This window comes from Nematolebias whitei, chromosome 5 (genome assembly GCF_014905685.2).
Source record: "Nematolebias whitei isolate Nwh7 chromosome 5, NemWhi1, whole genome shotgun sequence".
NCBI lineage: Eukaryota > Metazoa > Chordata > Actinopteri > Cyprinodontiformes > Rivulidae > Nematolebias > Nematolebias whitei.
The window spans coordinates 4619185-4642661 of NC_056502.1; the positions used below are offsets into that span (position 1 = coordinate 4619185).

The 23477-nt window shown below is 40.9% G+C and overlaps 2 protein-coding genes across 3 annotated transcripts in view; one reads left to right on the top strand and one right to left on the bottom strand.

Annotated features, from left to right (window-relative positions):
* Positions 1-2065: 2065 nt before the first annotated feature.
* dnase2 (deoxyribonuclease II, lysosomal) lies at positions 2066-10943 on the top strand. The gene is made up of 7 exons (XM_037676713.1): positions 2066-2179; positions 3141-3232; positions 3341-3512; positions 4562-4664; positions 6528-6692; positions 10252-10470; positions 10551-10943. The coding sequence occupies exons 2-7, from the start codon at positions 3141-3143 to the stop codon at positions 10937-10939; spliced, it is 1140 nt and encodes a 379-aa protein (XP_037532641.1). The 5' UTR covers positions 2066-2179; the 3' UTR covers positions 10940-10943.
* A 3616-nt stretch (positions 10944-14559) lies between these two features.
* rgl2 (ral guanine nucleotide dissociation stimulator-like 2) overlaps positions 14560-23477 on the bottom strand; it is a 35648-nt gene continuing 26730 nt past the window's right edge. For both annotated transcript variants that reach the window (XM_037676080.1, XM_037676081.1), the window contains exons 9-20: positions 22797-23012; positions 21918-22021; positions 21685-21769; positions 20459-20518; positions 19196-19282; positions 19088-19120; positions 17630-17751; positions 17423-17509; positions 16672-16765; positions 15597-15821; positions 15340-15454; positions 14560-14792 (exon numbers count right to left, since the gene is read on the bottom strand). In XM_037676080.1, the coding sequence (XP_037532008.1) occupies positions 14611-14792; positions 15340-15454; positions 15597-15821; positions 16672-16765; positions 17423-17509; positions 17630-17751; positions 19088-19120; positions 19196-19282; positions 20459-20518; positions 21685-21769; positions 21918-22021; positions 22797-23012 (1410 nt within the window). In that variant the 3' untranslated portion in view covers positions 14560-14610. The remainder of the gene's footprint in view (positions 14793-15339; positions 15455-15596; positions 15822-16671; positions 16766-17422; positions 17510-17629; positions 17752-19087; positions 19121-19195; positions 19283-20458; positions 20519-21684; positions 21770-21917; positions 22022-22796; positions 23013-23477) is intronic.

Here is a 23477-nt window from a genome sequence, read left to right on the forward strand (position 1 = left end):
GCTGTTGGCAAAGAGTTACGGTGTACAAAGGAGAAAACTTTCAACAAACAAGGAGCTGCACATTTCACCGAAGTTAAGAAACAGGAAGACGAGCAGGCTGCTTCACCAGCTTCACCAGCTTCAAGTTCCACTTTTAGAATGGCAGCGTGCCAAAGGTTTTCTAAGGACTCTGCAAATAGAATACAGCGTACAGTATTTTTTATTATTAGTCACACGCACAGTGGAAGTAAAACTTTTAATGTTCCTGATCAGAAAAAAGAGTCAGAGCAGATGTCATGTCAGCATACTATTGTCATTTTTTGATTTCACTTTACAGTTTATTCTGATTCAGAGTACCGATAGTGTATTTTCATTTTTTACTTGCAAATTATAAAAACAAAGTCAACTCATTAAAAAAGAAGTTTAAACTTGATTTATGTTCTCAGAGTTTCTCGTTTCATAGGACTCTGCTACACATTCAACTCAACGTTCATGATAAAATCAGTCTTTTTTATAAAAAGTTTCTAACATTGAAAACATAAATATAAAACAATGGAATACAATAGTTTCATTTGTGATTGGAGAGCCTTCTTATTTTGATGCATATCTCTCAAAATAACAAAAATAAATGCTTAAAAGCAATTTAAAGAAGAGACAAACTAACACATTTATTCAGAAAAAGGTTTATAAGGTCAATCATCCAGGTAGAGCAAAACAAAAAAGGTTAAATCACGTCATCTGGACAATTTAACCTTTTTTGTTTTAAACAAATTTGTATCATACACATGTTTTATAAACATATAGTAATAATCAACACTTATAGTAAATAATAGTAATAATAGTATGTTAAATTTATTGCAAAGACCAACGCATACATGTTCCTGTTTTATTTTTCATCACTTTATAATGTACAGTAGCTTGTTTTTGTTTTGTTTTTATATAATTTTATTTATTTACTTTTCATTTTACATGTTTTTTATATGATTGTCTGTTGCTGTCTTTACCTCATCTGTGTTCTTTTTTTTAATAAACTTTATTTCAACCAGACAATATTACAAAAATCTTCCAACCCAAAGAAGCATCAAAACACAATAAAAGATACATAACTATCACAGACCCTATCAAACTAGACCTCACAGTTCTTAACTAAATATAAATGCAACTATCTCAACAAATATACTAAAATAACTTCAAGTTTAAATAGCAGAGGGTCTGAAACAAAAAACACAGAAATACAATACAAAGAGAAAAGGAATAATAACAACAAAGGGATCTGCTTATGGGATAAAATTAAATTTCTGAATAAGAGTTTTTGTTCTTAGAAGTTTTTTATTGTTAAAATTAAGTTTTCAATAGAGGCAATATATATTTTTAGGTCAGTTTCTTTAAAAGTATTAAATGAGGGTATTTTTTCATTCCACTTCATTTTGTGTATATAATATTTTGCTATGCTTATAATTCGATTTATTATAAATAGTTTGTCTGAAGAAAAGAACGAATTATTAAAGATGAGCAATATTTGCATTTTTGATAACACGATGTACTTTTAAATTTTTTTAGTAAGCAGTTTTTGTATTTCAGACCAGAATATTGTAGTGTGAAAACAATCTACAAATAAATGTTCCATACTTTCGCCTTCGCACTGACAAAAAGAGCAGCTTTTGCTGACATTTGGGTAGAAACGGCAAATGTAGTCTTTAACTGGATAATATCTATGTAAAATTTTAAATACAAATTCTTTAATTCTATTAGATAAATATATATTTATAAGACAAGAAGAAGATTTCACTCCATAGTTTATTGCCTAAGTAGCCCCATCTATGTTTACTTATGGGAGTAAAGAAAGTAACTAACTAAGATCTGATAAACCTATTATTAAAATTTTTATGCATTATATTAGTACCTTCAATAGAACCTGAATCACAAAAGTATAATTCGTCTAAATGTATGGTTTGTGCTAGTGCATGTAAGTTATGAGGAATAGAATTAATGGCCCTCATCTGTGTTCTTTAACAGGTCTCTGTTTTTTTTGCGGCGCATACATTTGACGTCATCGCCCCGCCCATGTTCGCCCCTCCCCGTTGGTTCGTTACCAAAACAAGGATGTAGAAACAAACTATATTTGGGGATTTCAGTAAATGTTCACCATGTGAGCTAAAACTCTGATTGACAAGGCATCGCTGAAGGGAGTCGGTGAAAGGTGAGTTTTTGCTTTTACTTTTAAATTTGACTTTAAAGTTTTTCACCGAACTTTGGTCAAACGAAAGTAAAGTATTCGGTAAAGTTAGTTGTAAACTTGTTTTAGTCATTTCCTGGAGGATTTTTTTTGTTGTTTTCGACTGGATTTTGGATGTTTTGCTGTTGTTGTTTTTTCCATTTATTTTGAGTAAGGCGTATTAAAGTGCCCTTTAACCATAAAACGTGTGTTAATCAAAGCATTAAAAAAAAAGTGTGTGCATTTCAATTAAATGCCTCAAGTTGTGCATGAACATAAATCTATTTGCTTCATTTTTATGCTAGATTCTAGTGTTAAACAGATTGAGTTTGTTAATTTTACTTTGTCTCTAAAAACATAAGCAGGTAATTTCTGAAACATTTGGCCCTTTAAATCTTAACAGATTGTGCAGCTTGGTTTTTAAAGTTGGGTGAAAAGCTCAAGGATTGAGCAACAAAAGGCCTTATAAACCATAAACTCTAATAATAAACAGGAAAACAACAGTTCGACCCAAACCAGGAGCTGAGAGGCATCCCATCCATCCTGCAGATGATTGGTTTGTTTTCCCGGAAGTGATGTGAGTGGAGGTGAAGCTGTGAAGGAGGCATTTTGAGGAAGGGAAACAGAAGATTGAAATCAGTGGCAGCAGGTGTAACACACTGAAACTGTGTGGGTTTGTTCTGAAAACAAGACACAAAAGCATCAAAGAACTCCTTTGCTTCTGATTCTTTTGTACTGCCACTCAAAAAAACCCATTTATTTTACTGTCCCCTTGCTGCAACATGTTTCTACATCTGTTCTCAAAATGTTACTGACAGCTCAGGTGTGCATTTGATGAAGGGTTAATTCAATTTAAAAATCATGAGCATGCACAATTTCTGTTGTGCTGTTTATTTATGTTTCTTTTTATTTGAGCTCACAAACCTGTTTCTTTTTTGGTTCTCAGATGCTTCTGTTCCTGTTAGTTGCCTGTCTGCCACTAGAGGGCGACACGTCACCAATCAGCTGTTACAACGACCAGGGAGATGCTGTTGATTGGTAAACATTATGCAAATATTGGTGTGATCTTGTTTATTGACAATAAAATTCCAAATAAATACAATGCAGCAGTTTTTAACCCTTGTCTCTCTCCTTAAATTACGGTAGGTTTTATTTGTACAAACTGCCTAAAGAAGGGATGAGCAAATCTCCGAAAGAGGGCGAGATGTACTTGTTGCTTGAAAAAGGCAGTGAAGGCTGGACAGAGGGGAAGGTGACGGTAAACGACACTCTGGGAGCTCTGGGCCGGACGGTGGGGCAGCTGTACTCGCAGGAAAAGGTCCGTTTTCATCAAGTTTCCTTTTCATCTGCAACAAGTTCCATCCAGAGTCTAAAAGTGTGACTTCGCTTCACTGAAAGTTTTACATCCTTTCTTTTTTACGCCACCCAAGTGAAGGTCAGGGCTCTTCTAAAATGAATCATCATGCCATTTTCACTTCCTTTACGTTCCAACATTCGCTTCACATCAAGCAAAATGTCTGCAGGCAACATCTTTTTGAAGAGAACTTGAGTTTTTCTTTTCCGTCTCAAAGACCTCATTGTGCTGCAGAAGTCCTGACGTTAGAGTTGTTCGCTTTAGAGATAGACACAAAGGAAGACATGCTCATGCACCCTGGACACAATTATTGGCTCTTTGTTGATACTTGGCTGAACGTTTTGCAGCTGCAGCCTCTAAATGTCATCAAGAAATTCCAGTTTATTTCGACTCCTTCATGCTTTATATTCACGCTTTGTTTTTAGGTTGGCAGGTGTAATTCTTTTAAAGGCTTCTCATTAAAGTTTTCTTCGTGTGATTTAAATCAAATCTTACTGTTAACCAGTTTGTCAAATGTTCCTTTTTTCTTTTCTGTGACGCTTCATCCATGTTCTTCTAACGCTGCAGCAGCTTTTAGCGTGGCCTTTTATTACCCCTTAAAGGTTATAGTTAGAAACTAGTTCTGTTCTAATGTCCACCGTTGACACAACGTAACACCAGCTGTGTTGTTGTTCTACACGTCTGCAAACTGTTCAACAGGCTTTTTCCTGCTTCTGCTTTCTAACTGCGCTCGGAGGACTTCTCTTTTCATGACACGCTGAATGTGATGCGAAGCACTTTCTAATTCCACGTCTGCAGTTTCCACTTGATGTCACTTGAAGCAGCCTGTAAGAAGAAGTGAAAATAACGTTTTCTCTCTGTTTTCTGCTGGTTTGTCCTCGCTGTTGCTAAGCGAGCTGTAACATCACAAAAATACAACAATCGTAACTTAAATGACCTTTGTTTTAACTCGTAGTTGTTGTTTAATATGTGGAGAGGAGTTAATTTAAAATAACTCTTCACCCTTTTCACAGAAGTCTGATGTGGCGTACATCCTGTACAACGACCAGAGGCCGACTGACGAGTTCAGGAGCAGAGGGGATGACGCCAGGGGGAGCAGAGGGGGGCACACCAAAGGTGAGAAGCGTTCAGCTGCAGCGTCTTCTTTAACGTTCGCTTCAAATGAATCGCCGTCACTTTAGAGCTGATGTTCCCAAACATGGGGCCAGGGCCCCCAGTGGGCCACCAAACAGCACGCTTGGGGTCGTGACATGATTTCTGGAAGAAAATTACATTTAATAAAACTTCTTAATGGCGTCGTTTTGGGATTATCCATCCATCCATCTAACTATGTAATCATCCATCTAGCCAGTCATCCATCCATCCATATAATTATCCATCCATCCATCAATATATCCATCCATCTATCTAATTATCCAGCCTTCCATCCATCCATCCATCTAACTATGTAATCATCCATCCATCCATCCATCCATCTAATCATCCATCCATCTAATTATCCATCCATCTAATCATCCATCCATCCTTCTAATCATTCCATCCATCCAGCCAGTCATCCATCCATCCATATAATTATCCATCCATCCATCAATATATCCATCCATCTATCTAATTATCCAGCCTTCCATCCATCTAACTATGTAATCATCCATCCATCCATCCATCCATCCATCTAATCATCCATCCATCTAATTATCTATCCATCTAATCATCCATCCATCCTTCTAATCATTCCATCCATCCATCCATCCATCCATCAATATAATTATCCATCCATCTAATCATCCATCCATGTAATTATCCATCCATCCAGCCTTCCATCCATCCATCCATCCATCCATCTAACTATCCAGCCTACCATCTATCCAGCCTTCCATCCATCTAATTATCCATCCATCCATCCATCCATCCATCCAATTATCCATTCATCCAGCCTTCCAGCCTTCTATCCATCATCTATCTAATTATCTATCCATCCAACTAATTATCCGTCCATCCAGTATCCATCTATCTATATAATCTTCCATCCATCTATCTAATCATCCAACTAATTATCCATCCATCCATCTAATAGTCCATCCGTCCGTTTGTCCGTCCATTCATCCATCCATCCATCTATGTAATTTTCCATCCATTTGCCTAATCATCCATCCATCAAATATATCCATCCATCCACTCATCCATCATCCATTTATCTAATTATCCATCCATCCATTATATTTACCCACTTCTTTCTTTTTGGGTTATGGGGTCACTGGTGTCCATGTCCAGCCATCACTGCATGAGAGGCAGGGGACACCTGGACAGGTCTCCAGTCCATCACAGGGACACAAAGAGACAAACGAGACAAACAACCATCCTCTCTCTCATCTGGGGACAGTTTAGAGTTACCAATCAGCCTAACATGCATGTTTTTCGTCTGTGGGAGGAAACTGGAGCACCCAGAGAAAACCCACACATGCACGGAGAGAACATGCAAACTCCACCCAGAAAGGCCTCGGGCTGGGATTTGAACCGGCGACCTTCTCTCTGAAAGGCAACAGCTCTGCCAACTAAGCCACCGTGCTGCCTAGCTGTGGAATAACTGTTATAAAAATGAAAGTATGTTGTTAAAGGTTAAAAGACTTGTAAAATGATGTTTATTTGTCATTATGTCCATGCTTAATTGGCCTAATTGAAATATTTGCATTCTTTAACCAAAAATAGTCTGGATTATTTGAACGAGCTGAAGCTAAACGGTTTGGGAACCTGTGCTTTAGAGTCTTGTATGCTCTTCAGAAATAAAGTACCAGACACATGTAATAATATGTGAAAGTCATGTTGACATAAATGTGGAAAAGCTTTTGCTTTATTAAAAAAACCAACACGATGAGCTTCAGTCAGAACCTTTTAGGCTGTGCTCCAAAATGTCTGAGTCTTGGATGGAAACCGTTGTTTGATTGTTCTGATTGAACCCTTTTTAACGACTCTTCACCTCAGGCGTCGTGCTGCTGGATCAAACCCAGGGCTTCTGGTTGGTCCACAGCACCCCTCACTTCCCCCCCGAGCGACAGACCGGGCAGTACTCCTTTCCCAGCAGCGGTGAGAACAACGGCCAGAACTTCATCTGCGTTTCCTACCCGCTCGACCGCTTCCAGACCATCGGTAAGACCGCGTCCGCTCCGTGAGAGCGCGGCTCATCGCTGCAGATGTTTACCGCAGATGAAATGTCCTGGCAACAGCTTCTTGTTGTTGACGGGCTGCAGGCACATCGTTGGTTTCTTTACTGCAAGCACTAACATCTCATGAGAGAACACAAGATCCTGCCTCAGACTGAGCCCGTGCTGCAGTCAAAGTTTGATCAGTTCGGCTAAAACTCGATTCTGTTTCTCATCGTCTTAGTCTAAACATCTGGCGTGGCAGCGGCGGGTGATATGCATTCCTTGAAGCAACGCTAGACTTTTAATGTTTATTTTCCCGTCCAAAGGCAGACGTGTTGTGGTGTAGTCTCCCATCGTACGTCTGTCAACGTTCTCTTGTCCCACCCATAACTTCTGACCCGCTCAAGGTGAATTCATGAAACTTCATACACATGAGCATCATCACTAATCAGTGTCGCATACACAACTTATGACCCCAGCTCTAAGGTCAAGGTCACAAATCAAGGCCAAATGTTATACAAGGTCTTTGCCTGTCCCGTCTTTAACTTCTGATCCGCTCAAGATAATTTAACAAGTTTTGGTACAAATTATTACCCGGAATTACTACATGGAGTTTCACAAAATCTTCTCATCTCCTCAGCGCTAAGGTCACAGATAAAGGTCAAAGTTAAAACAAGATCTTTGCTTGTCTGGGCCTTAACTTCTGATCCGCTAAAGATAATTAAACAAAACTTGATACACCTGCGCATCATCACTAGACGGCTTGTTACTTAATTTTTTTATTACCTAAATCTAAGGTGAAGGTCACAAATCAAGGTCAAAGTTAAAACAAGGTCTTTGCTTGTCTGGGCCTTTTCTAAATGATCATCTTTAAATAAAAAGTAAACGCTTTATGACTGCGTTAGCGACCAGATTCTGTTGGTGTCTGGTTTACTGCAGATGTTTACTCACTGGTGGAGCTGGTCTCGTCAGGACTCAGCAGGTGTCGACACAACAAGAACGTGAACAGGTGACGTCTCTGTGTCACCCGGCTGCCGCCGCAGCTTCCTGGCACACTCAACTCTTGGCTCCGTTGCCATGGCAGAGTCTGGGATAATGTAATTAGACGGAGGCGTGTAACCATGGCGATCCGGGCGCTGCGGCGGGGATTTGTTTCATCAGAACCTCGTGTCTCTGGCTGAGGTGTGACGAGCGTCTCGGGGCGAGGTGGACTCGCGGTTTGGAAGTGTCGGGTCAAACCGCAGGGTGGGGGGGGGGGGGGGGGGTGTCTCAGCCTCCTGTTTTTGTTTCTCAGCTCCTGCAGCACTAATGTACGCCAAAAACAAGGAGAAAAATGGATTTACCACAGTCAAGAGGTTTTATAGACGACCAAAAAAAAAAACTACTGCGCAGACAGAAAATGAGTTTGTTCTCAGTTTTGTTCTAATTTAATCAACCTAACTGCGTGTTTTAATTGTTCAGTTTGTGTTCAAATAATTCAGGGGGCTAAACAATCCTTTTGTGCTTGATAATTATGTTGCGACTCCAAGGATTTTAATTTAATGAGCATATTTGTCCAGATTATTGCCACTGAACTAAACGATTCAATAAATGATAATTCAGGGCTGCAGACGGAGCACGATGGAGGTTTACTTCATCCTGACGGCAGTCTGAATGCACCTCGAGGTGGCAGGAGACAAACAACCTGTCGTCACTTGAGTATCGAGGTCGTCAGCAGAACCTGGTGGTGGCTGCAGATTACGGTCCAAGTGTTTTCACAATGTAAAGAAATGAGCATGAACTATTTACCTCAAACACAAATTAATCTGCTGCCAGAAATACAGAAGAAACAACTTCCTGTTATTATTTAGCTGGAAGCGTGACATTTGAAAAGCTCTTTATTCCACAAGGTTTTTATTGCAGTAATTTATTTCAAAGTGGGTTTAGGGCAAGCTGTGACACGAAATGACCTGAAAAGGTTGTCTGCAGCAATTTAGACCCTTTGCAGGGGCTCCTGGTGACTTGGACCAAAACTGATGTCCTCCTGATTAGGCCTGTCGCGATAAACAATAAATCAATTAATCGCACGATAAATGAAAATTATCGACCTCGTCTTCATTTATCGGCTTTATCGTTTCTTCGTCTCTCTTTTTCTGAAGACAAAAGGCTCAACTCCGGTGCTCTTCACTGACCCCTTCCTTTCTCGTTTCTCTTTAAAATCTGTTTTAATCGTCCAAAATCGCGTTCTTGGATCGTTGAGAGCCGCTAAGCTACGAGCTAAGCTAACAGGCCGACCTGGGGGGGACCTCCGTCTTGTCGAAGCTCCAAAATTCACAGTTGAAACTCGTGCCTTCGTCTAAAAAGTTGTTTTTCTCTGCAAAAAGAAGCGGAGAACTTGTTTACTGATTATTTTTTTAATTAAAAGCTTTGTGTGAAAAATGCTAAAGAGCTCAAACCACACCGAGCGTCCGCCATTTTGAGAACCGAAGAGAGACAGCCCATGCAGCGTTGCCAGGTGAGAAATGTAAGATTATCGTACTGGAAACATTAAATTATCGTACACCCGTCATAACCAAAATAATAAGTCTATTGATGCGCTGTAGTCACTCTAGTGTTGAATAGCGTCTAACAGGCACTCACAGCTTTGTGGCGTCAGAACAGAATGGATTCATCAGCAGCCCCATAGTTGCGTTACACAGGCTACTCCTCGTTCTCCCCTTTCCATTTGTTCACTCATTTTCATCGCTTCTTCTTCCAGACCGGCTCTGCTTCTTCTTCTTTTCTTTTCCTCACTCATGGGGTGAGGACTATTCAGCCAATCATGGCCGTTGTTCTGAGGCAAACGCAAACACGTCACTCGTAGGTCACTTTTAGAAACGCACGATTGGCTGGAATTTCCAGCGTTTCCGGACACAGATGCCTTCAGGGTTCCCAAAAAAATACTCAAGACAGACAGTTGCGACAACGATTACAACCACACATTCACGGAATGGTCAAATTATCGTATATTTGTCCTTTTTTGGGATTATTGATTGTACATCGTACAGAGGGCAAAATTGTCGTACAAATACGATAACTATTCTACACCTGGCAACACTGAGCCCATGTCACGTCGAGGGGCCTCCCTCCCATTTTCTTAAAGAAACGCGCTGCTCGCTCCCTCACTCACCTCATCGTCGGTTCAAACTGTCTTATACTTCCAGTGGTCAAAAAAGGTACTACACACAAAAATTAACCAACATTTCTTCTTAAATTTGACAATAATTACTAATTATTGTCAAACTTCAAACAATATTATCGTTTATCGCAATAATTTCTGAGACAATTAATCGCCCAGCAAAATTGATTATTGTGATAGGCCTACTTGTGATGAAAGCTTCTTCAAAAGACGAGTTCATGTGATGCTCGTTTCTGCAGCCAAACCACATGCAGGTTGACCCCCCCACCACCCCCCAGGGTCGTTACGATGTGGCCTGGCTGTTTTCTTCCATTGTGCGCTGCTTTCTTTCTGTTTGCATGGACGCCTCCACAGTTCAGCTGAAACGTTGCGCCTCGGATTCAGACGTTCTCTTGTCGCACCACAGGAGAACAGCTGCAGATCAATCAACCCAACGTGTACGACTGCGATGTCCCAGAGTCCTTTGCGTCTTTGGTGCCGGCGCTGGCTGCTGTCTGCGACAAAACCCGTCGGTCCGGTCAGATTTCTCCTCACTCTAAAACCGTGTCCAACCGCAGTGTGACGCTGACCTCAAAGGAAGGCACCGACTTCATCAGCTTCGCCAAAGGAGCCTCGTTCGACAACGGTACCACTCTGAGGAGAAAAGTAGCTGAAACTGTTTGAAGGTACTGAAATAACCCCTGATCTCCCCCTCTGCTCCAACAGACTTGTACCACTCGTGGGTGGCCCCCGCCCTCCAGTCAGACCTCCTGGTTCAGTTCTGGGTTCGCTCCCCGGGCATCCTCCCCTCCAACTGCTCGCTGGGCTGGAAGGTTCTGGACATCACGCTCCTCAACCCGGGCCAGACCTACCCCTTCAAGAACACCCAGGACCACTCCAAGTGGGCGGTCAGCCCCGAGGCGGCGAGGCGGGGGGCGGGGGGAGGCTGGGTGTGCGTGGGGGACATAAACAGGAACGAGGCGGAGGAGAAGCGCGGTGGAGGAACAGTGTGCCTGCAGGATCCGGTGGTTTGGAAGGCTTACCGAGCGGCAGCGCTGCAGTGCGAGGACTGTGGGGGGGGAACAATTCAGTGTCCCCCACCCTCCCTGCTGTAAGAAGTGGAGGAGTCAGCTGAGCTGCAGAAAACTAACATAATACTGAGCAGGTGTGTTAGCTGCAGCATTAGCTTCAGGTCAAATCTCAGTTTAATGAACCGCCTCCATTCTTTGAAGAAATGCTCATCACCTTTCATGAGTTTTAATCCAAGATGGCCGCCACAGCCACATCTTGCAAGATGTGTTCAGGCTTATGAGTTGGGGATGACTCTCAGCTACTACCACACCAGATCTGAGCTTCATGTCTGTGACGTTGGCTGAGCTGTAACAAAATTTCTGCGTTTAGGAAGGTCCCGTGTTGTTTTTATAAATCACTCGTTTGTGCAGGATTGTGGTTTTACTGGTTTGTTTGTGTTGAACAGATACTGGAGCCAGGTTTACTGACTTCATCATAAGATGCTCGGGTACTAATACACTGTGAGGTAATAAACGGGTACTAACATGTTCCATTTTGTTTCATGACAAACCAATAAGACGTCTTTATTAAAAGTTTTATACATTTTCACAAAACTTTCACTGTTCTCCTGCAGTTTTTAAAGGAAACGACTGGAAGCTCCAGATTAGCCTTTTTATCTTTTAATCCCAAGTATAGATATTGAAATATTCTGTATGAGCTGTAAGTTCTGGGGTTTTTTTGTTGCTATATTTTGTTCCTTGGTCTTTTTTACAAAAGGAAAATGTGCATTCAGTGAAACTGCTGAACCTTTTCATGGTACATCTTTAAACCGTTGCTTCTTATTTAGGAAGGTCATTAAACCCGAGTCCAAACTTGATCATGTTTCGAGTTCGTTTTATATTAAATTAGAGTCAAAATGACCAAAGAGTCACAGCATCCGTTTATAGAGAAAATCAAAGAATCGTTCTTTTAAATAAAAATCATTTCATTTAAAAAAGCTTCAGGCTCAGAAACAGTTTTTAGTTTTTTAAATGAACTTTATAGCTGGAGGGGTCAGTGTCAGCAAAATGAAGGTTTTATGAGAATTGTGTTCGTTTTGAAGAGTCAAAAAGCCCAAAGAGGCGTTTGGAAAGAAAACGTGTGTTTTCACTGGCAGGAAGTGAAAGAGACTGATTTATGAACAGCGGAGAGCCTCGGTCGGTTTTCAGAATGTTCCGAGGAAGAGTTGAGCCGGCAGACGGATTTTTATGGTTTCATTTCTATAAAAATCGTTTTTCTGCAACATTCAGAAGTTAAAGTCCGACAACACTGAGGCGTGACGACCTCATTGCTCCTTTTGGGAATGAGTGGTTAAATGAGTGAACCTCCAAGTGTTTTTTTCACATTTTTGTTGTGTTTTATAGATTTTCAGCTCGTCACCTTTCCCAGCATTCATTCTTTCATTCATTCATTCATTCATTCGTTCATTCCCATCATGATTTTCCTACAGATGGATGTCAGAAATCTGGATTTAAAGTAAAATTACTGCAAAGGTTGAAGTGAAATCTGTTCGCTTTTTGTTGTTAATGTTAATGAGGATTCAGGTTCAAAGCTTTATTTTTTTTATTTTTTTACAATCTACTTCTGAATACTTTCAACTCATTCACAAACTTTTTGTTCTCTTTAAAGTTTGCTTCAGCAGTTTGCTCCGTTTTATCATCTTATTCTTGTGATGTAATGACGTTTTATTGTTCTGCTATATTTTAATTTTAGCTAGCCTTTTGCTACTTTTAGCTTCTAGCTAGTTTTGCTACTTTTAATTAACCTTTTGCTACTTTTAGCTTCTAGCTAGTTTTGCTACTTTTAACCTTTTGCTACTTAGCTTCTAGCTAGTTTTACTACTTTTAGACAGTCTTGCTACTTTTAACTAACCTTTTGCTAATTTTAACTCTAGCCAGTTTTGCTACATTTAACTAACCCTTTGCTATTTTTTAGCTTCTAGAAAGTTTAGCTACTTTTAGCCAGTCTTTTGCTACTTTTAACTAACCTTTTGCTACTTTTATCCAGTATTTTGCTACTTTTAACTAACCTTTTGCTACTTTTAGCCAGTCTTTTGCTACTTTTAAGTAACCTTTTGCTACTTTTAGCTTCTGTCCAGTTTTATTTTTAGCCAGTCTGTTAATTTTCTGTAGTTTTGACACTTGTAGGTAGCCCTTTGATGCTTCTACATTCACTACTACTTCTGATATTTAGTTTATTTAGCCTTTTGACCTTTTTATCAGTTAGTTGTTGCTACTCTAAGCTAGCCCTTTTCTACTTTTAGCTAACCTTTTGCTACTTTGAGCAAACATTTAGCTGGTTTTAGGAAGTTTGTATTTTTTTTCTAGAAACCATTTGCTCTTAGCAATCCTTTTTCTACTTTTAATGTGCTTTGCTATTTTAACTTAGTTAGCATTTGGTACCTTTTGCCTTTTAACTAATGTTTTTGCTCTTTAGCATTTAGCTAGTGTTTCACATTTCTAGCTTAAACGTCTAGTTTTAGCTTCTCCAGCAATCATTTTTGTTTTGCATGTTCTTATAGCTTTTTATGGAACGCTGCGAAAACTGTAAAGTGGAGTCGGACACAGAACAGAATTTATATAAAAGTAAATTTATTACCACAAAATAAGACATCCTGTTTGTAGTGCATAAATAGTTTTGATGTGAAGCGGCACAACATGGGGGGTGTGGCGTTTCCTCCACGTCTGCTCCTTATATTCTGATGAAAGGAGAGCACCCAGGAGAAAAAGGCACTAGAACAGGCAGGAACACAGTGTTATTACCCAGAATCCTCTCCCTGGTGCTGTAAGCTCCAGCGCCTCGGCCGATCGGGAGGCCTCATCAGCCCTGAGAAGGACGTCTGGCACCCAGAGGTCACAGGACTTCTTTCATTTTCACACAGAAGCTGAGACTTTGCTCTCAGCTGAAAACTTCCAACCTGGCAACCTTTGTGCTTAAAATGACATTTTTATTCTTTTAATATTACACTGTTAGACTGAAGGAAAGCCATTCGTGTTTTTTAAAGTGCTTGAAATGTTTCTTGAAATCTGCATTAATCAGTTTTCGTCTGCTACATGAAGTCACGTCGTTTTTGCAGTTTAGTGCTGCCTCCACTCTCCCCCAGCAGAGGAGCTTCAGGTTCAGCTTCCTGGTTAAATGAACTTTGAGCTCCAGCTGGACACTTTTCAGCTTTGCAGGAACCAGTGGACCTGCTGGTTAACTTCCTGTGTGCTGGTGGACAACACGCAGCCGAGCTGGAGCAGCTTATAGAAACCAAAACATGGGAGTTAAAAGTGGAACGTGCTGCAGAATCGAACGGTTCTGTTCAGATCACAGTTAAACATCTGAGCGAACGCAGCTCCGCGTTTACGCCGAGTCGCGTCAAACACCGAGCTCCGAAAGGTGCTGCAGGTTTCTGACGGTTTCTACAGAATCAGTTGTCGAACACCTGGAGCTGCTGGTGTGAACGAAACCTCCCACAGACGTAAAAAATATAGAAATGCGTACAAAACGTCTCGCATGCTTCAGTGTTTTCATAATAAATCCTATTTTCTGAGTTGAACATCCGAAAGCTGATGGCTCCGATGATCACAGCTGTTAAAAAACGTATTCTGGATATTTTTGGCAGAACAGACTTGGTACGAGCATAAAAGGAAGGCAGGTTTTTTTTTTTTGTTTGTTTGTTTTGCACAAAGAACCCCACGTGCACATACGTCCAGATAAAATAAAGTAACTGCTACGAAGGACCACGTTCGTGTCAAAATAAAGTCCGGACCAGTCTCCTTCCTTTGGCCTTGATTCGAGGAAAAGTGGCGCTCGTCTCCGTGCTGATTGGCTGCGGGCCAAGCACGGCGTTTCCGCCTTTCCTTCTCAACAGGAAGTCGACGCTGGCTGATGTCATGGCGTAAAACACGTTTCCTGTTGCAGGAATGACCAGCTCTGCATCAAGAGAAGAATTAGAGACACTTTAATAGTTGTTTTTATGAACGTCTGAATCCTGTACATCAGGTCATCGTTTGTAAATACCTAAACTCCTCAAACAAAGTTTGGACAATTTTTAAGTGATTGGTCAATAAAAATAAATTTGTTTGGTTCTTGTCAGGCCGCTTCATTTCTTAAAATCATCAATCACATCCAGAAGTCTGCTTTCATTAAAGGAGATGTGATCAGGTCTGAAGTGAGGGTTCACTTCCTGTTTCATCGCTCAGCACCACAGCTTTACCTTCTAGTAGCTTTATTTTGAAATGCTCCGTCATTGTCACCTTTGCTTCCTGTTTGCTGTCAGTAAATATTACCTTTTTGTTTGGACCTGTCTGTTTTAAGCTCGGCGTGCAGATTGTGTCGTCTCTTTTTTACTGTTTCCTGTGTCTGCTGAACTTTATGTGATAAATTATTGTTTTTATACCGTGTTTTATAAAGGATTGTTAACGAGGGCCTCTTTTTAAAGCATTAACCTTTAAATGTGGCACAGTGGTTTCTTTTGTACCTTTTCCTTCAGGCAGAAGTTGGATGAGCTCATATCTGGATGCCTGTTTGGGGTCCTGATTGTGCTTTTCCAAGGCCGAGCTGATCACAGCGGGGGTCTTATCGTTGCTCGTGACCTGCGTGGAAACAGGAGAACATCAGGAATAAAATACAGATTCCTTTGTTTGCTGAAGATAAATACATAAAATAAAGGGAGGGGAACAGCTCTAAGATCATTCAGGTCTCCCTGCTGGTGTAAACGTAGAACTGGTTTGGTACCAGTATGCTTCGATACAGGTTTCCATCGTGCAGGTCCATCCGTATTCTGATGATCCGTATGTCGGGCCCCGACCCCTGGATGTTGCTCTGGGGGTTGTTGCCGCACGACGCCGACCGGCGGTGGGATTTTGTGGGGGTGGATGGAGTCAGCGAGGCGGGGGTGGACTCGTTAGTCGGAGGGGACGTGTCCACATCAAGGCAGGAGACAGACGGAGACCTCATGTGCTGCAACAGGAAGAAGGGTGATTTTAAAGACGACCTTTCAAATGGGGAGAATTTTCAGATGAAAGTCTGTTCTGAGCGCAGCGTCTGTGAAATGAGCTCATATAAATGCAAATGTGACCTTTAACGACTTACTGGAGGAACGGGGACAATGCAGCTAGAATGCTGAGAATGCTAGTTCCTGAAGCTAAAGGAAGCAGGACACTAGCCAAAAGCTAAAAAAAAAAAAAGCAAAGGCTAGCTAAAAGATACAATGGCAAGTTTTAAGCTACAACCTAAAATATCTAAAACACTAGCTAAAAGTAGAATTAGCAAAGAGAAGCAAAACACTAGATAGAAGCTGAAAGTCACAAAAGCCTAACTTTTAGTTAAAAGTAGCTTAAAGCTAAACGAAATAGCAAAAGTAATTAAAAGCTAAATGTAGCACAAGGCTAGCTGAAATGAAAGTAGCAAATAGCTAAAAGTAAATGCTAACTAGAAGTCAAAGAATACAAAAGCCTAGCTCGGAAATAAAAGAGGCTGAAGAGAAGCTAAAAGTGGCAAAATGGTAGCTAAATATTCGCATAAGAAAACAAAACTAAGGCCAGTAAATTGAAGGAAATAAAACAAAAACAAAACAATGTTTTTGAAGTAATCAAAGATATTTTGTTTCTATGAAGAAAAAAAAACGTGTAAATAAAATTCAATATTTTGAAAAGCACAAAAACCACCAAAAGTCACAGCAAATCACAAATGAGCTAAAAGTTTTGATGTATGAACAGCTAAAAAGCTGCAGTTCAAAGACGTACAGAAACATAAGAGAGAAAACAACAACAATAGTTTGAAAGCATAAAAACAAGCTGTCAAGAGTTACTTTAGTGAGTTTGGAGAGAAAGTTGTTGACGGGTGAATGAAAGTAAAACAGACTGTCGCTGTCGGTAGCCAGGCTGCTCCGGGAGGCACTCAGACTGAAAACAAACAAACAAACAAACAAACAAACAAACAAACAAACAAACAAACAAACATCAGAGGCAGTAAATCATCCAGATTTTCTTCACATTTAACTTTTTTAAAAAATCATATTTTATAGCTTGTTCAATCTGGAGTCTAGATGTTAAATAAGCACTTCAGCTCATTAAAAAAAAAAGTTTAGTTTAGCAATTCAAAGCAATTTTTTTTTAGTTAGCGAATTAGCGGTTAGCGAAGCTAACGTTTTGATTAGCTGTGCCCACCGCTGCATAAATACATCAACAGTTCTGTAATGTGCACATTTCAAAATGCACAAGTAGTAATAAGCTGCACATACTATTTGAATCTAAAACTAATAATATACTTGATATAATCTAATGAACCCGAGTTGGATAAGAACATTGTGTAGTGTATTTCAACGAACCAGAAGTAGGCATGAAACTATCTAGACCACAATGCATTGCAACATCCTGGCTTTGAACATGCACATTAGTAACTATAAAACAGTAATTATTAAAACACTGAAATTAAAACACTTCTATTGGCATCACTGGATTCAAGAATGTTCTTGTGTGACTAATTTGAAGTCTAATTTATCTTCATACTCATTATTTGTGGTAATTCATCAGTCTGTGTGTGTTCTCTGCGTATCTTACTTTGGGCACTGGGTGATGATGACGGTCGGAGGAAGGCCACGAGGACTCGGCTCACCTGGAGCTTCGATTTCATTGGACAGTCTGTAGCTGCAAGTAGACATCAGTCAGTGAAACTACTGAGAATAAAAATCCGAACATACTTTTTACTACAGTGCAAACATGCGAGTTGTTCTACTTAAAATAAGGAGTTTGTATTGTAGAAAGTACCTCTGCTCCTCTGTGAGTGTGGGCACGCTGTGATACCACTGTAAGAAGGCCTCATCAGCTGTGAAAATACAGTTTTTGCAGGAAGACTGCAGGAGCCGGATTTGAGCTAAAACCTCAAACTCCTGCAAACAGAGAGCCGCATCACCGCAGTGTTTCACAATAAAAAAACACAGATGTCAGCTGATCCAGAGTGACAATGGCAGCTTTTTCCCCTTTTCTGAGCTAAAAGCTACGTGTCGCAGGTTTGATTTAATAATTCAAGCCTTGCAGACTCATCTCATTTTGACTTGTGTGAATGCCGAGCAGCTTTCACTACCGTTTTCCAGTTTTGTCCCGTATGCATGTTTAATGTTACTACTTGGTTCATATTTTAAACCGTTCAGCTGGTTCTGCCCTCAAGTTGTTTTCTGCAACTATTTCTACAAGTCTGCTTTTATCTACATTAACAAGGTTTACAAAAAAAATAAAAAATCACTTTAAATATTTTTAAAACATTCTCTTTAAAATCTACTTCAGCATTTCTCTTCTAACTGCTAATGCTAATAATGCTAATTAATATTTTTACAGTTAATGTTAATTCTTCTTATGCTACAGCTGATTCTAATATTGCCATGTTTACTACAGGTAATTCAAAGACTTCTAATGCTACTATCGTTAATAATGCTAATGCTAATTAAGTATAAAGCTAACAAATGGCTTAATGTACCCTAGCTTTTTTTTTTTTTACTTTTAGATTTTAAAATGTACATTTTTTTGTTATTTTTATGTTTTAGCTAATCATCTGCTTTTGTTAGCGGCACAGTGGTGCAGTTGGTAGAGCTGTTGCCTCTCAGCGAAAAGGTCGCCGGTTCAAATCTTGGCTGGGGACCTTTCTGGGTGGAGTTTGCATGTTCTCTCCGTGCATGCGTGGGTTTAGTCCGGGTACTCCGGTTTCCTCCCACAGACCAAAAACACGCAAGTTAGGCTGATTGGTAACTAAACTGCCCCTAGGTGAGAGACAGAGAGAATGGTTGTTTGTCTCATTTGTTTCTATGTGTCCCTGTGATGGACTTGCGACCCGTCTACTGGCATAGTGACTGCTGATATGGGCACCAGTGACCCCCCTGACCCAAAAAGAAAGGAGCGGGTAAAGATGATGGATGGGCATATTTGCTTTTGTTAGCTTTTAGCTAGTATTGGCTATTTGTAGCACTTTGCTATTCCTACCTTGCATTTCACTTCTTCAGTTTTTTGCTGCTAGCCTTTTGCTACTTTTAGCTTTTTGTTTCAGCTTCCTCAACAAACTTTATTCAAATTATTCAGACTTTTGCATTAACTGTGCAATTTTTGCAGAACATTGAATTTCTCCAATTATTATTTGCAGCCGACTTTGTGGAAACTGCGAATGTCTCTCGTCTCGAAGAACAAAAGCAGAAAGTGTATTTGGCTTTTGTTTCTGACGCAGGTTGCAACACTCACCCTTCTCCTTTTGTCAAAGTTGATGTAGCCGTTCTGTAAAGACAGAGACAGGAAGTGTTGGGTCAGCCTGACTGTTGTTACACATCGACAAAGACGAGATCGACTTACATCCAGCCTGTCTTTGACCGCCGTGTCCAGCATGGTGAGGTCTGTGAGGAAGAGTCCCAGATAGGGCACGGTGCCCTGAGCGTTGGACTGTGTTCAGAAACAGACATGTTTTCATCAGTTCCCCGGAGGTTTGCATTCACAACCCAAAGAGCCCACCTAGAGATGAACTTCAGAGCAGAGCCTGCAGCCATTTCTCTCACGGTGGCTCAGGATTTAACACACACGCACACAAACTGCTGAAACATCCTCGTGCTCAGCAGAGGTGCCCTCACCTTCAGCATGAAAAGAAAGGTGGTTTACAGCAAAAAAAAAAACTATTTACGAGCCGTTCGTTTTGAATAAAAGAAAAACACTTCCAGGAAAAATAGTTTCTACTCTCAGGTTCACATCATCCTCAAGGGAGCGCGAGGCAAAACTCACCTCCACATGTCAACAAGGCCTGAACCACACCTGAGCATTTACCATCACCTGCCGCTAACAGCTGAAGTGGTGATCATGTTTTTGCTGGTTTGTTTGTATAGTTAGCAAAATATCTCATGAACCAGTGGACTAAAAATGCATCTAAACTCTCAGACATTAACCACTGACTAGATATCTACAGCTCATTAACCAATTCAAGATGCAGCTATTTGACTTTAGCAGCACAAAAATGGCTGCTTAGTCTAAAGTTTGTGGTAGTGGTCGAGAGTCACTCCCAGCACACTCAGAGCTACACATCAGAGAGTTCACGCAGCCCGACATTAGATCGTGCACAACTCCAGATCGAAGGTTTGATTAAAACGGCGGCAGCTCCATCAGCTTTCAACAAAACATGATTTTAGTTTCCGCACAGCTTCCACTGAAGCTCCGACTCTGAGGGAGCTGCGGAGCCTTTTTACAGGCGGTTACATCATTCTGAACATTTCCAACGTCTCCCATAAAGGCCTGTGGGGGTGAACATCCCTGCAGGCGAAAGCGTTTGGTGTTCAGCCTGAACGTGGGCAGTGAAGTTAGTGAAAGCTGCTCTTTTATCAGACGGTACATCAGAGACGATTCCTCTGAAAATCACAAGGTCATTTTAAGACTTTCAGGAGCCGAACATTCTCAGAGAATCTAACGCTCCGGCGAGAATAACGCGCCGACGGGTGGTGTGCTTTTAAAGAAAGGCACTGAACAGTTTTCTCCTCCTGCAGCCGAGCGCCGACCCGTCCATCGAAGGACTTTAGGTCCGTTTGTTTCGTGTTTTTCCGTCCACAGCTCTCGGAGCACGTCCACTCCACTCACCCTGTTGGAATGTTTGTTGTTCAGCCTGTTGTCAAGGTTGGCAAACTTTGAGGTGCCCTCCTGCAAAACAAAAAGACAAAAGTGTTTGTTTGTTTTTTTTTACTCGATCACCATCTGCAGAGATTTACCAAGAACAAAATGTTCAGAAGTGTTGAAAACTTGACGAGTTTTAAACTAAACGAAGCATCGTCTTGATGCGCTGCAGGCAGGTGCATCTTACCGACATGAATTTACTACATTTTTATACATTTTAATGCCAAAATGCATAAAAATAAAAAGTCAGAGTTCAAATTAAACATTTTAAACAGGCAGTGTCTTTTTGACCACTTGGGGGCAGAAAAAAAAAGTTTTAAATCATCCTGATACATTTTCAATAGTTTCCATGCACGTTGTGTCCGTGTTCATTCAAATATGGGTTGACTAGAAAAATAGATTTTGCAGGTAAGAATAAAAACTATTTTAAAGTTTGTGATTTCCTGATAATGATTCACACACGTGTAATTTTTAGCGTCCAACAGAAAAATGTTTTGTTTTGAAAAGTCTTTGGTAAAAAGGCAACAGAGCAAGAATAATATTTCACGAGTGAGAGAAAAGTTCTTCTGACTTTAATAAGTCCCTGCTTCTTATTCTTGCACAACAGAGAGCTTTGTTTTTTGCCCATGTTGCACCACTGATCTTCATCCCCGTGACGTTGTGCACAAACAGGAGCACTAGATGCTGAGAAAGTGTCCAACATCAGTTTCCCAAGTGGATTTTAGTTCATGCACAAAACAGCAATTTTCTTTGATTTAGAGTCAAACTCTGACCATCTTCTTGTTTAATCAAGCAAACACTTCATGCACCCACTGCACCACATCATCAACTGCACACACAAAAAACGAACAGTTGGAGTTAAAAAAATATATATTTTAAAAAGTGCAGAAATAAAAGTTTGAACTTTTTTGCGAAGTAATAAAAATATTAACGGTTGAAACATCAAACGGCATCAGCACAGACGCGAGTCCTGAAATAAATCCAGAACGTCACCAAAGACCTGCTGAGATCCGAGTCCACTTCAAGTCCAGCTGAAGATCAAACCCACAGCTTTCACCAGCCTGCAGCTGTGAGTTAAACATCTGCACATCTCCAAACCAACCCGTCGTTTCATACGCTGGGCTGGCTGCACGTCGTCCACACCGGCTCATGGAGGTCAATATTTAGTCGGGTTTAAAGCTGCTTCAGCTCACCTCCTTCAGCAGTTCTCTGCTGTGAGAGTAGTTGTCCTTGTCTGAGAAGATTTCTGCCAGATCCTCGTACCTCCTCAAGGCCTCCCTGCAAGGCGAAAGATTCACGGGACTTTCTTCAAGTCACTCAAAGACAGAAATGTAATGAAACGAACGAAGGGGGAAATGTTCAAAACAAAGATGTGAGGCTGCTCAGCAGACGGGACCGCTGCACGAACTGGACGTGAGCCACAGACCTGTCGGTTTCCTGCCACGTCCTCCTCAGCCTGTGGATGGGGTTGCTCTGCAGCGCCGACACGATGGAATACAGAGACGAGAAGTTCTTCCTGGCTCGGCACTCCTGTTGAAACCACACGCAGCCAAATAAAAAAGCCATTCGCAAGCGTTTATTTTACAGATATCTGGGTTCAGTTGCTCTTTTATTCTGATGGTCTCAGATGTCTGCAGCAGCTGCATGTGCAACAAACCAACAATGCCATTTTATTCCTAAATGATGTGCAGAAACTGCTAAAGGGACCACAACAACCGTGCATGTTGTATTTTTATAAAACTCAATACTTAACATTACAATAGTTACAATAACAGGTTGGTGCAAGCTGCTTTACATCAACAGAACTCCTGTAAAGTCGCAGAAAACCAACAACAACTGAGCAGAGCTGCCTTTGCTGTGAGGTCTTTAATATGTGAGACGAAGCCAGCAGGTCCAAACACTCTCTCTTCAACTGTAAGTCACAAATTACTTTTTATGACCCAGAACCGGCCTCATTGGGAACACTTTTCAAAAGTCATTGTGCTGATTTGAAAACCCTCATATATACATTGATGCCTTAAGTGTTCTTTAGTAGAAAAGAGCAATAAATCAAGATTTCCGCCCGGCTGCACTTTGCTCTCGGTCATTGATTGGAGTGAAATAAGCAGCATGTGCACCAGAGCTGCAGGATTAGAGAGAGGGAATTACCAAAAGTTTATTGGAGGAAAAGTTTCATGAAAGCCTTAAACCCCCAACGGACAAACTTCCAGCAAGTTTATAAAATAAAATAATAAAAAAATATATATATATTTTCCATTCTGGTTAAACTATCACTTTATGGTGAGTGAGCTTTTGTTCGGCTGACCTCTGCCACGCTGATCCACTTCTCCAGCAGCCGTGCTCTCTGCTGGCTGCGCAGCTTCGTTGGCCAAAGGCACGACGCTAAAACGGCGTTGGCCAGCTTGTTGAACTGCCGTACGGTGGCCCGGACGGACCAACAAACCCCTTCCCTTCCCTTCTTGTCCCTCTGAGACCACAGCGAGCCGAGGCAGTGGTACGGGACCAGATGGACAAACAGCTCCTGGAACACAGAGCTCTGAGTGAAACAGCCCGTTTCCTGAAAACAACTCTAATCAAACAGCGTCTTTAATTTCCTGCTGACGAACAGCCTTTCTGCTGCTGGCAGCGCTCTGTTCGAGCCTCGACGGCTCGTGGTCCCGTTTAGTGTTAAACCCTGAAAATTGAACAAGACCGCAAAAGGAAATGCAACAAACTCAACACACATGAATTTAGCATTTTTTATAGTATAGAGAAATTGCATTTCCTGCAAAAATGTAGTGTGGATGCTTAGTGCAGAAGAACAGCTGAAATTAGCTTAAAAAACATGCTGAAATGTGGCAGAAATGGAAGACTAGCCCACTTCAGCAGAAGTAAGCAGAAAAAACATATTTGCTGAATTAGGTTTAAATAGGCAGAAATGAGCACAAAATGAATTAGCTAAAAAAAGCTGAAATGTAGCTGAAAAGGCAGAAAGAAGCTTAAACTA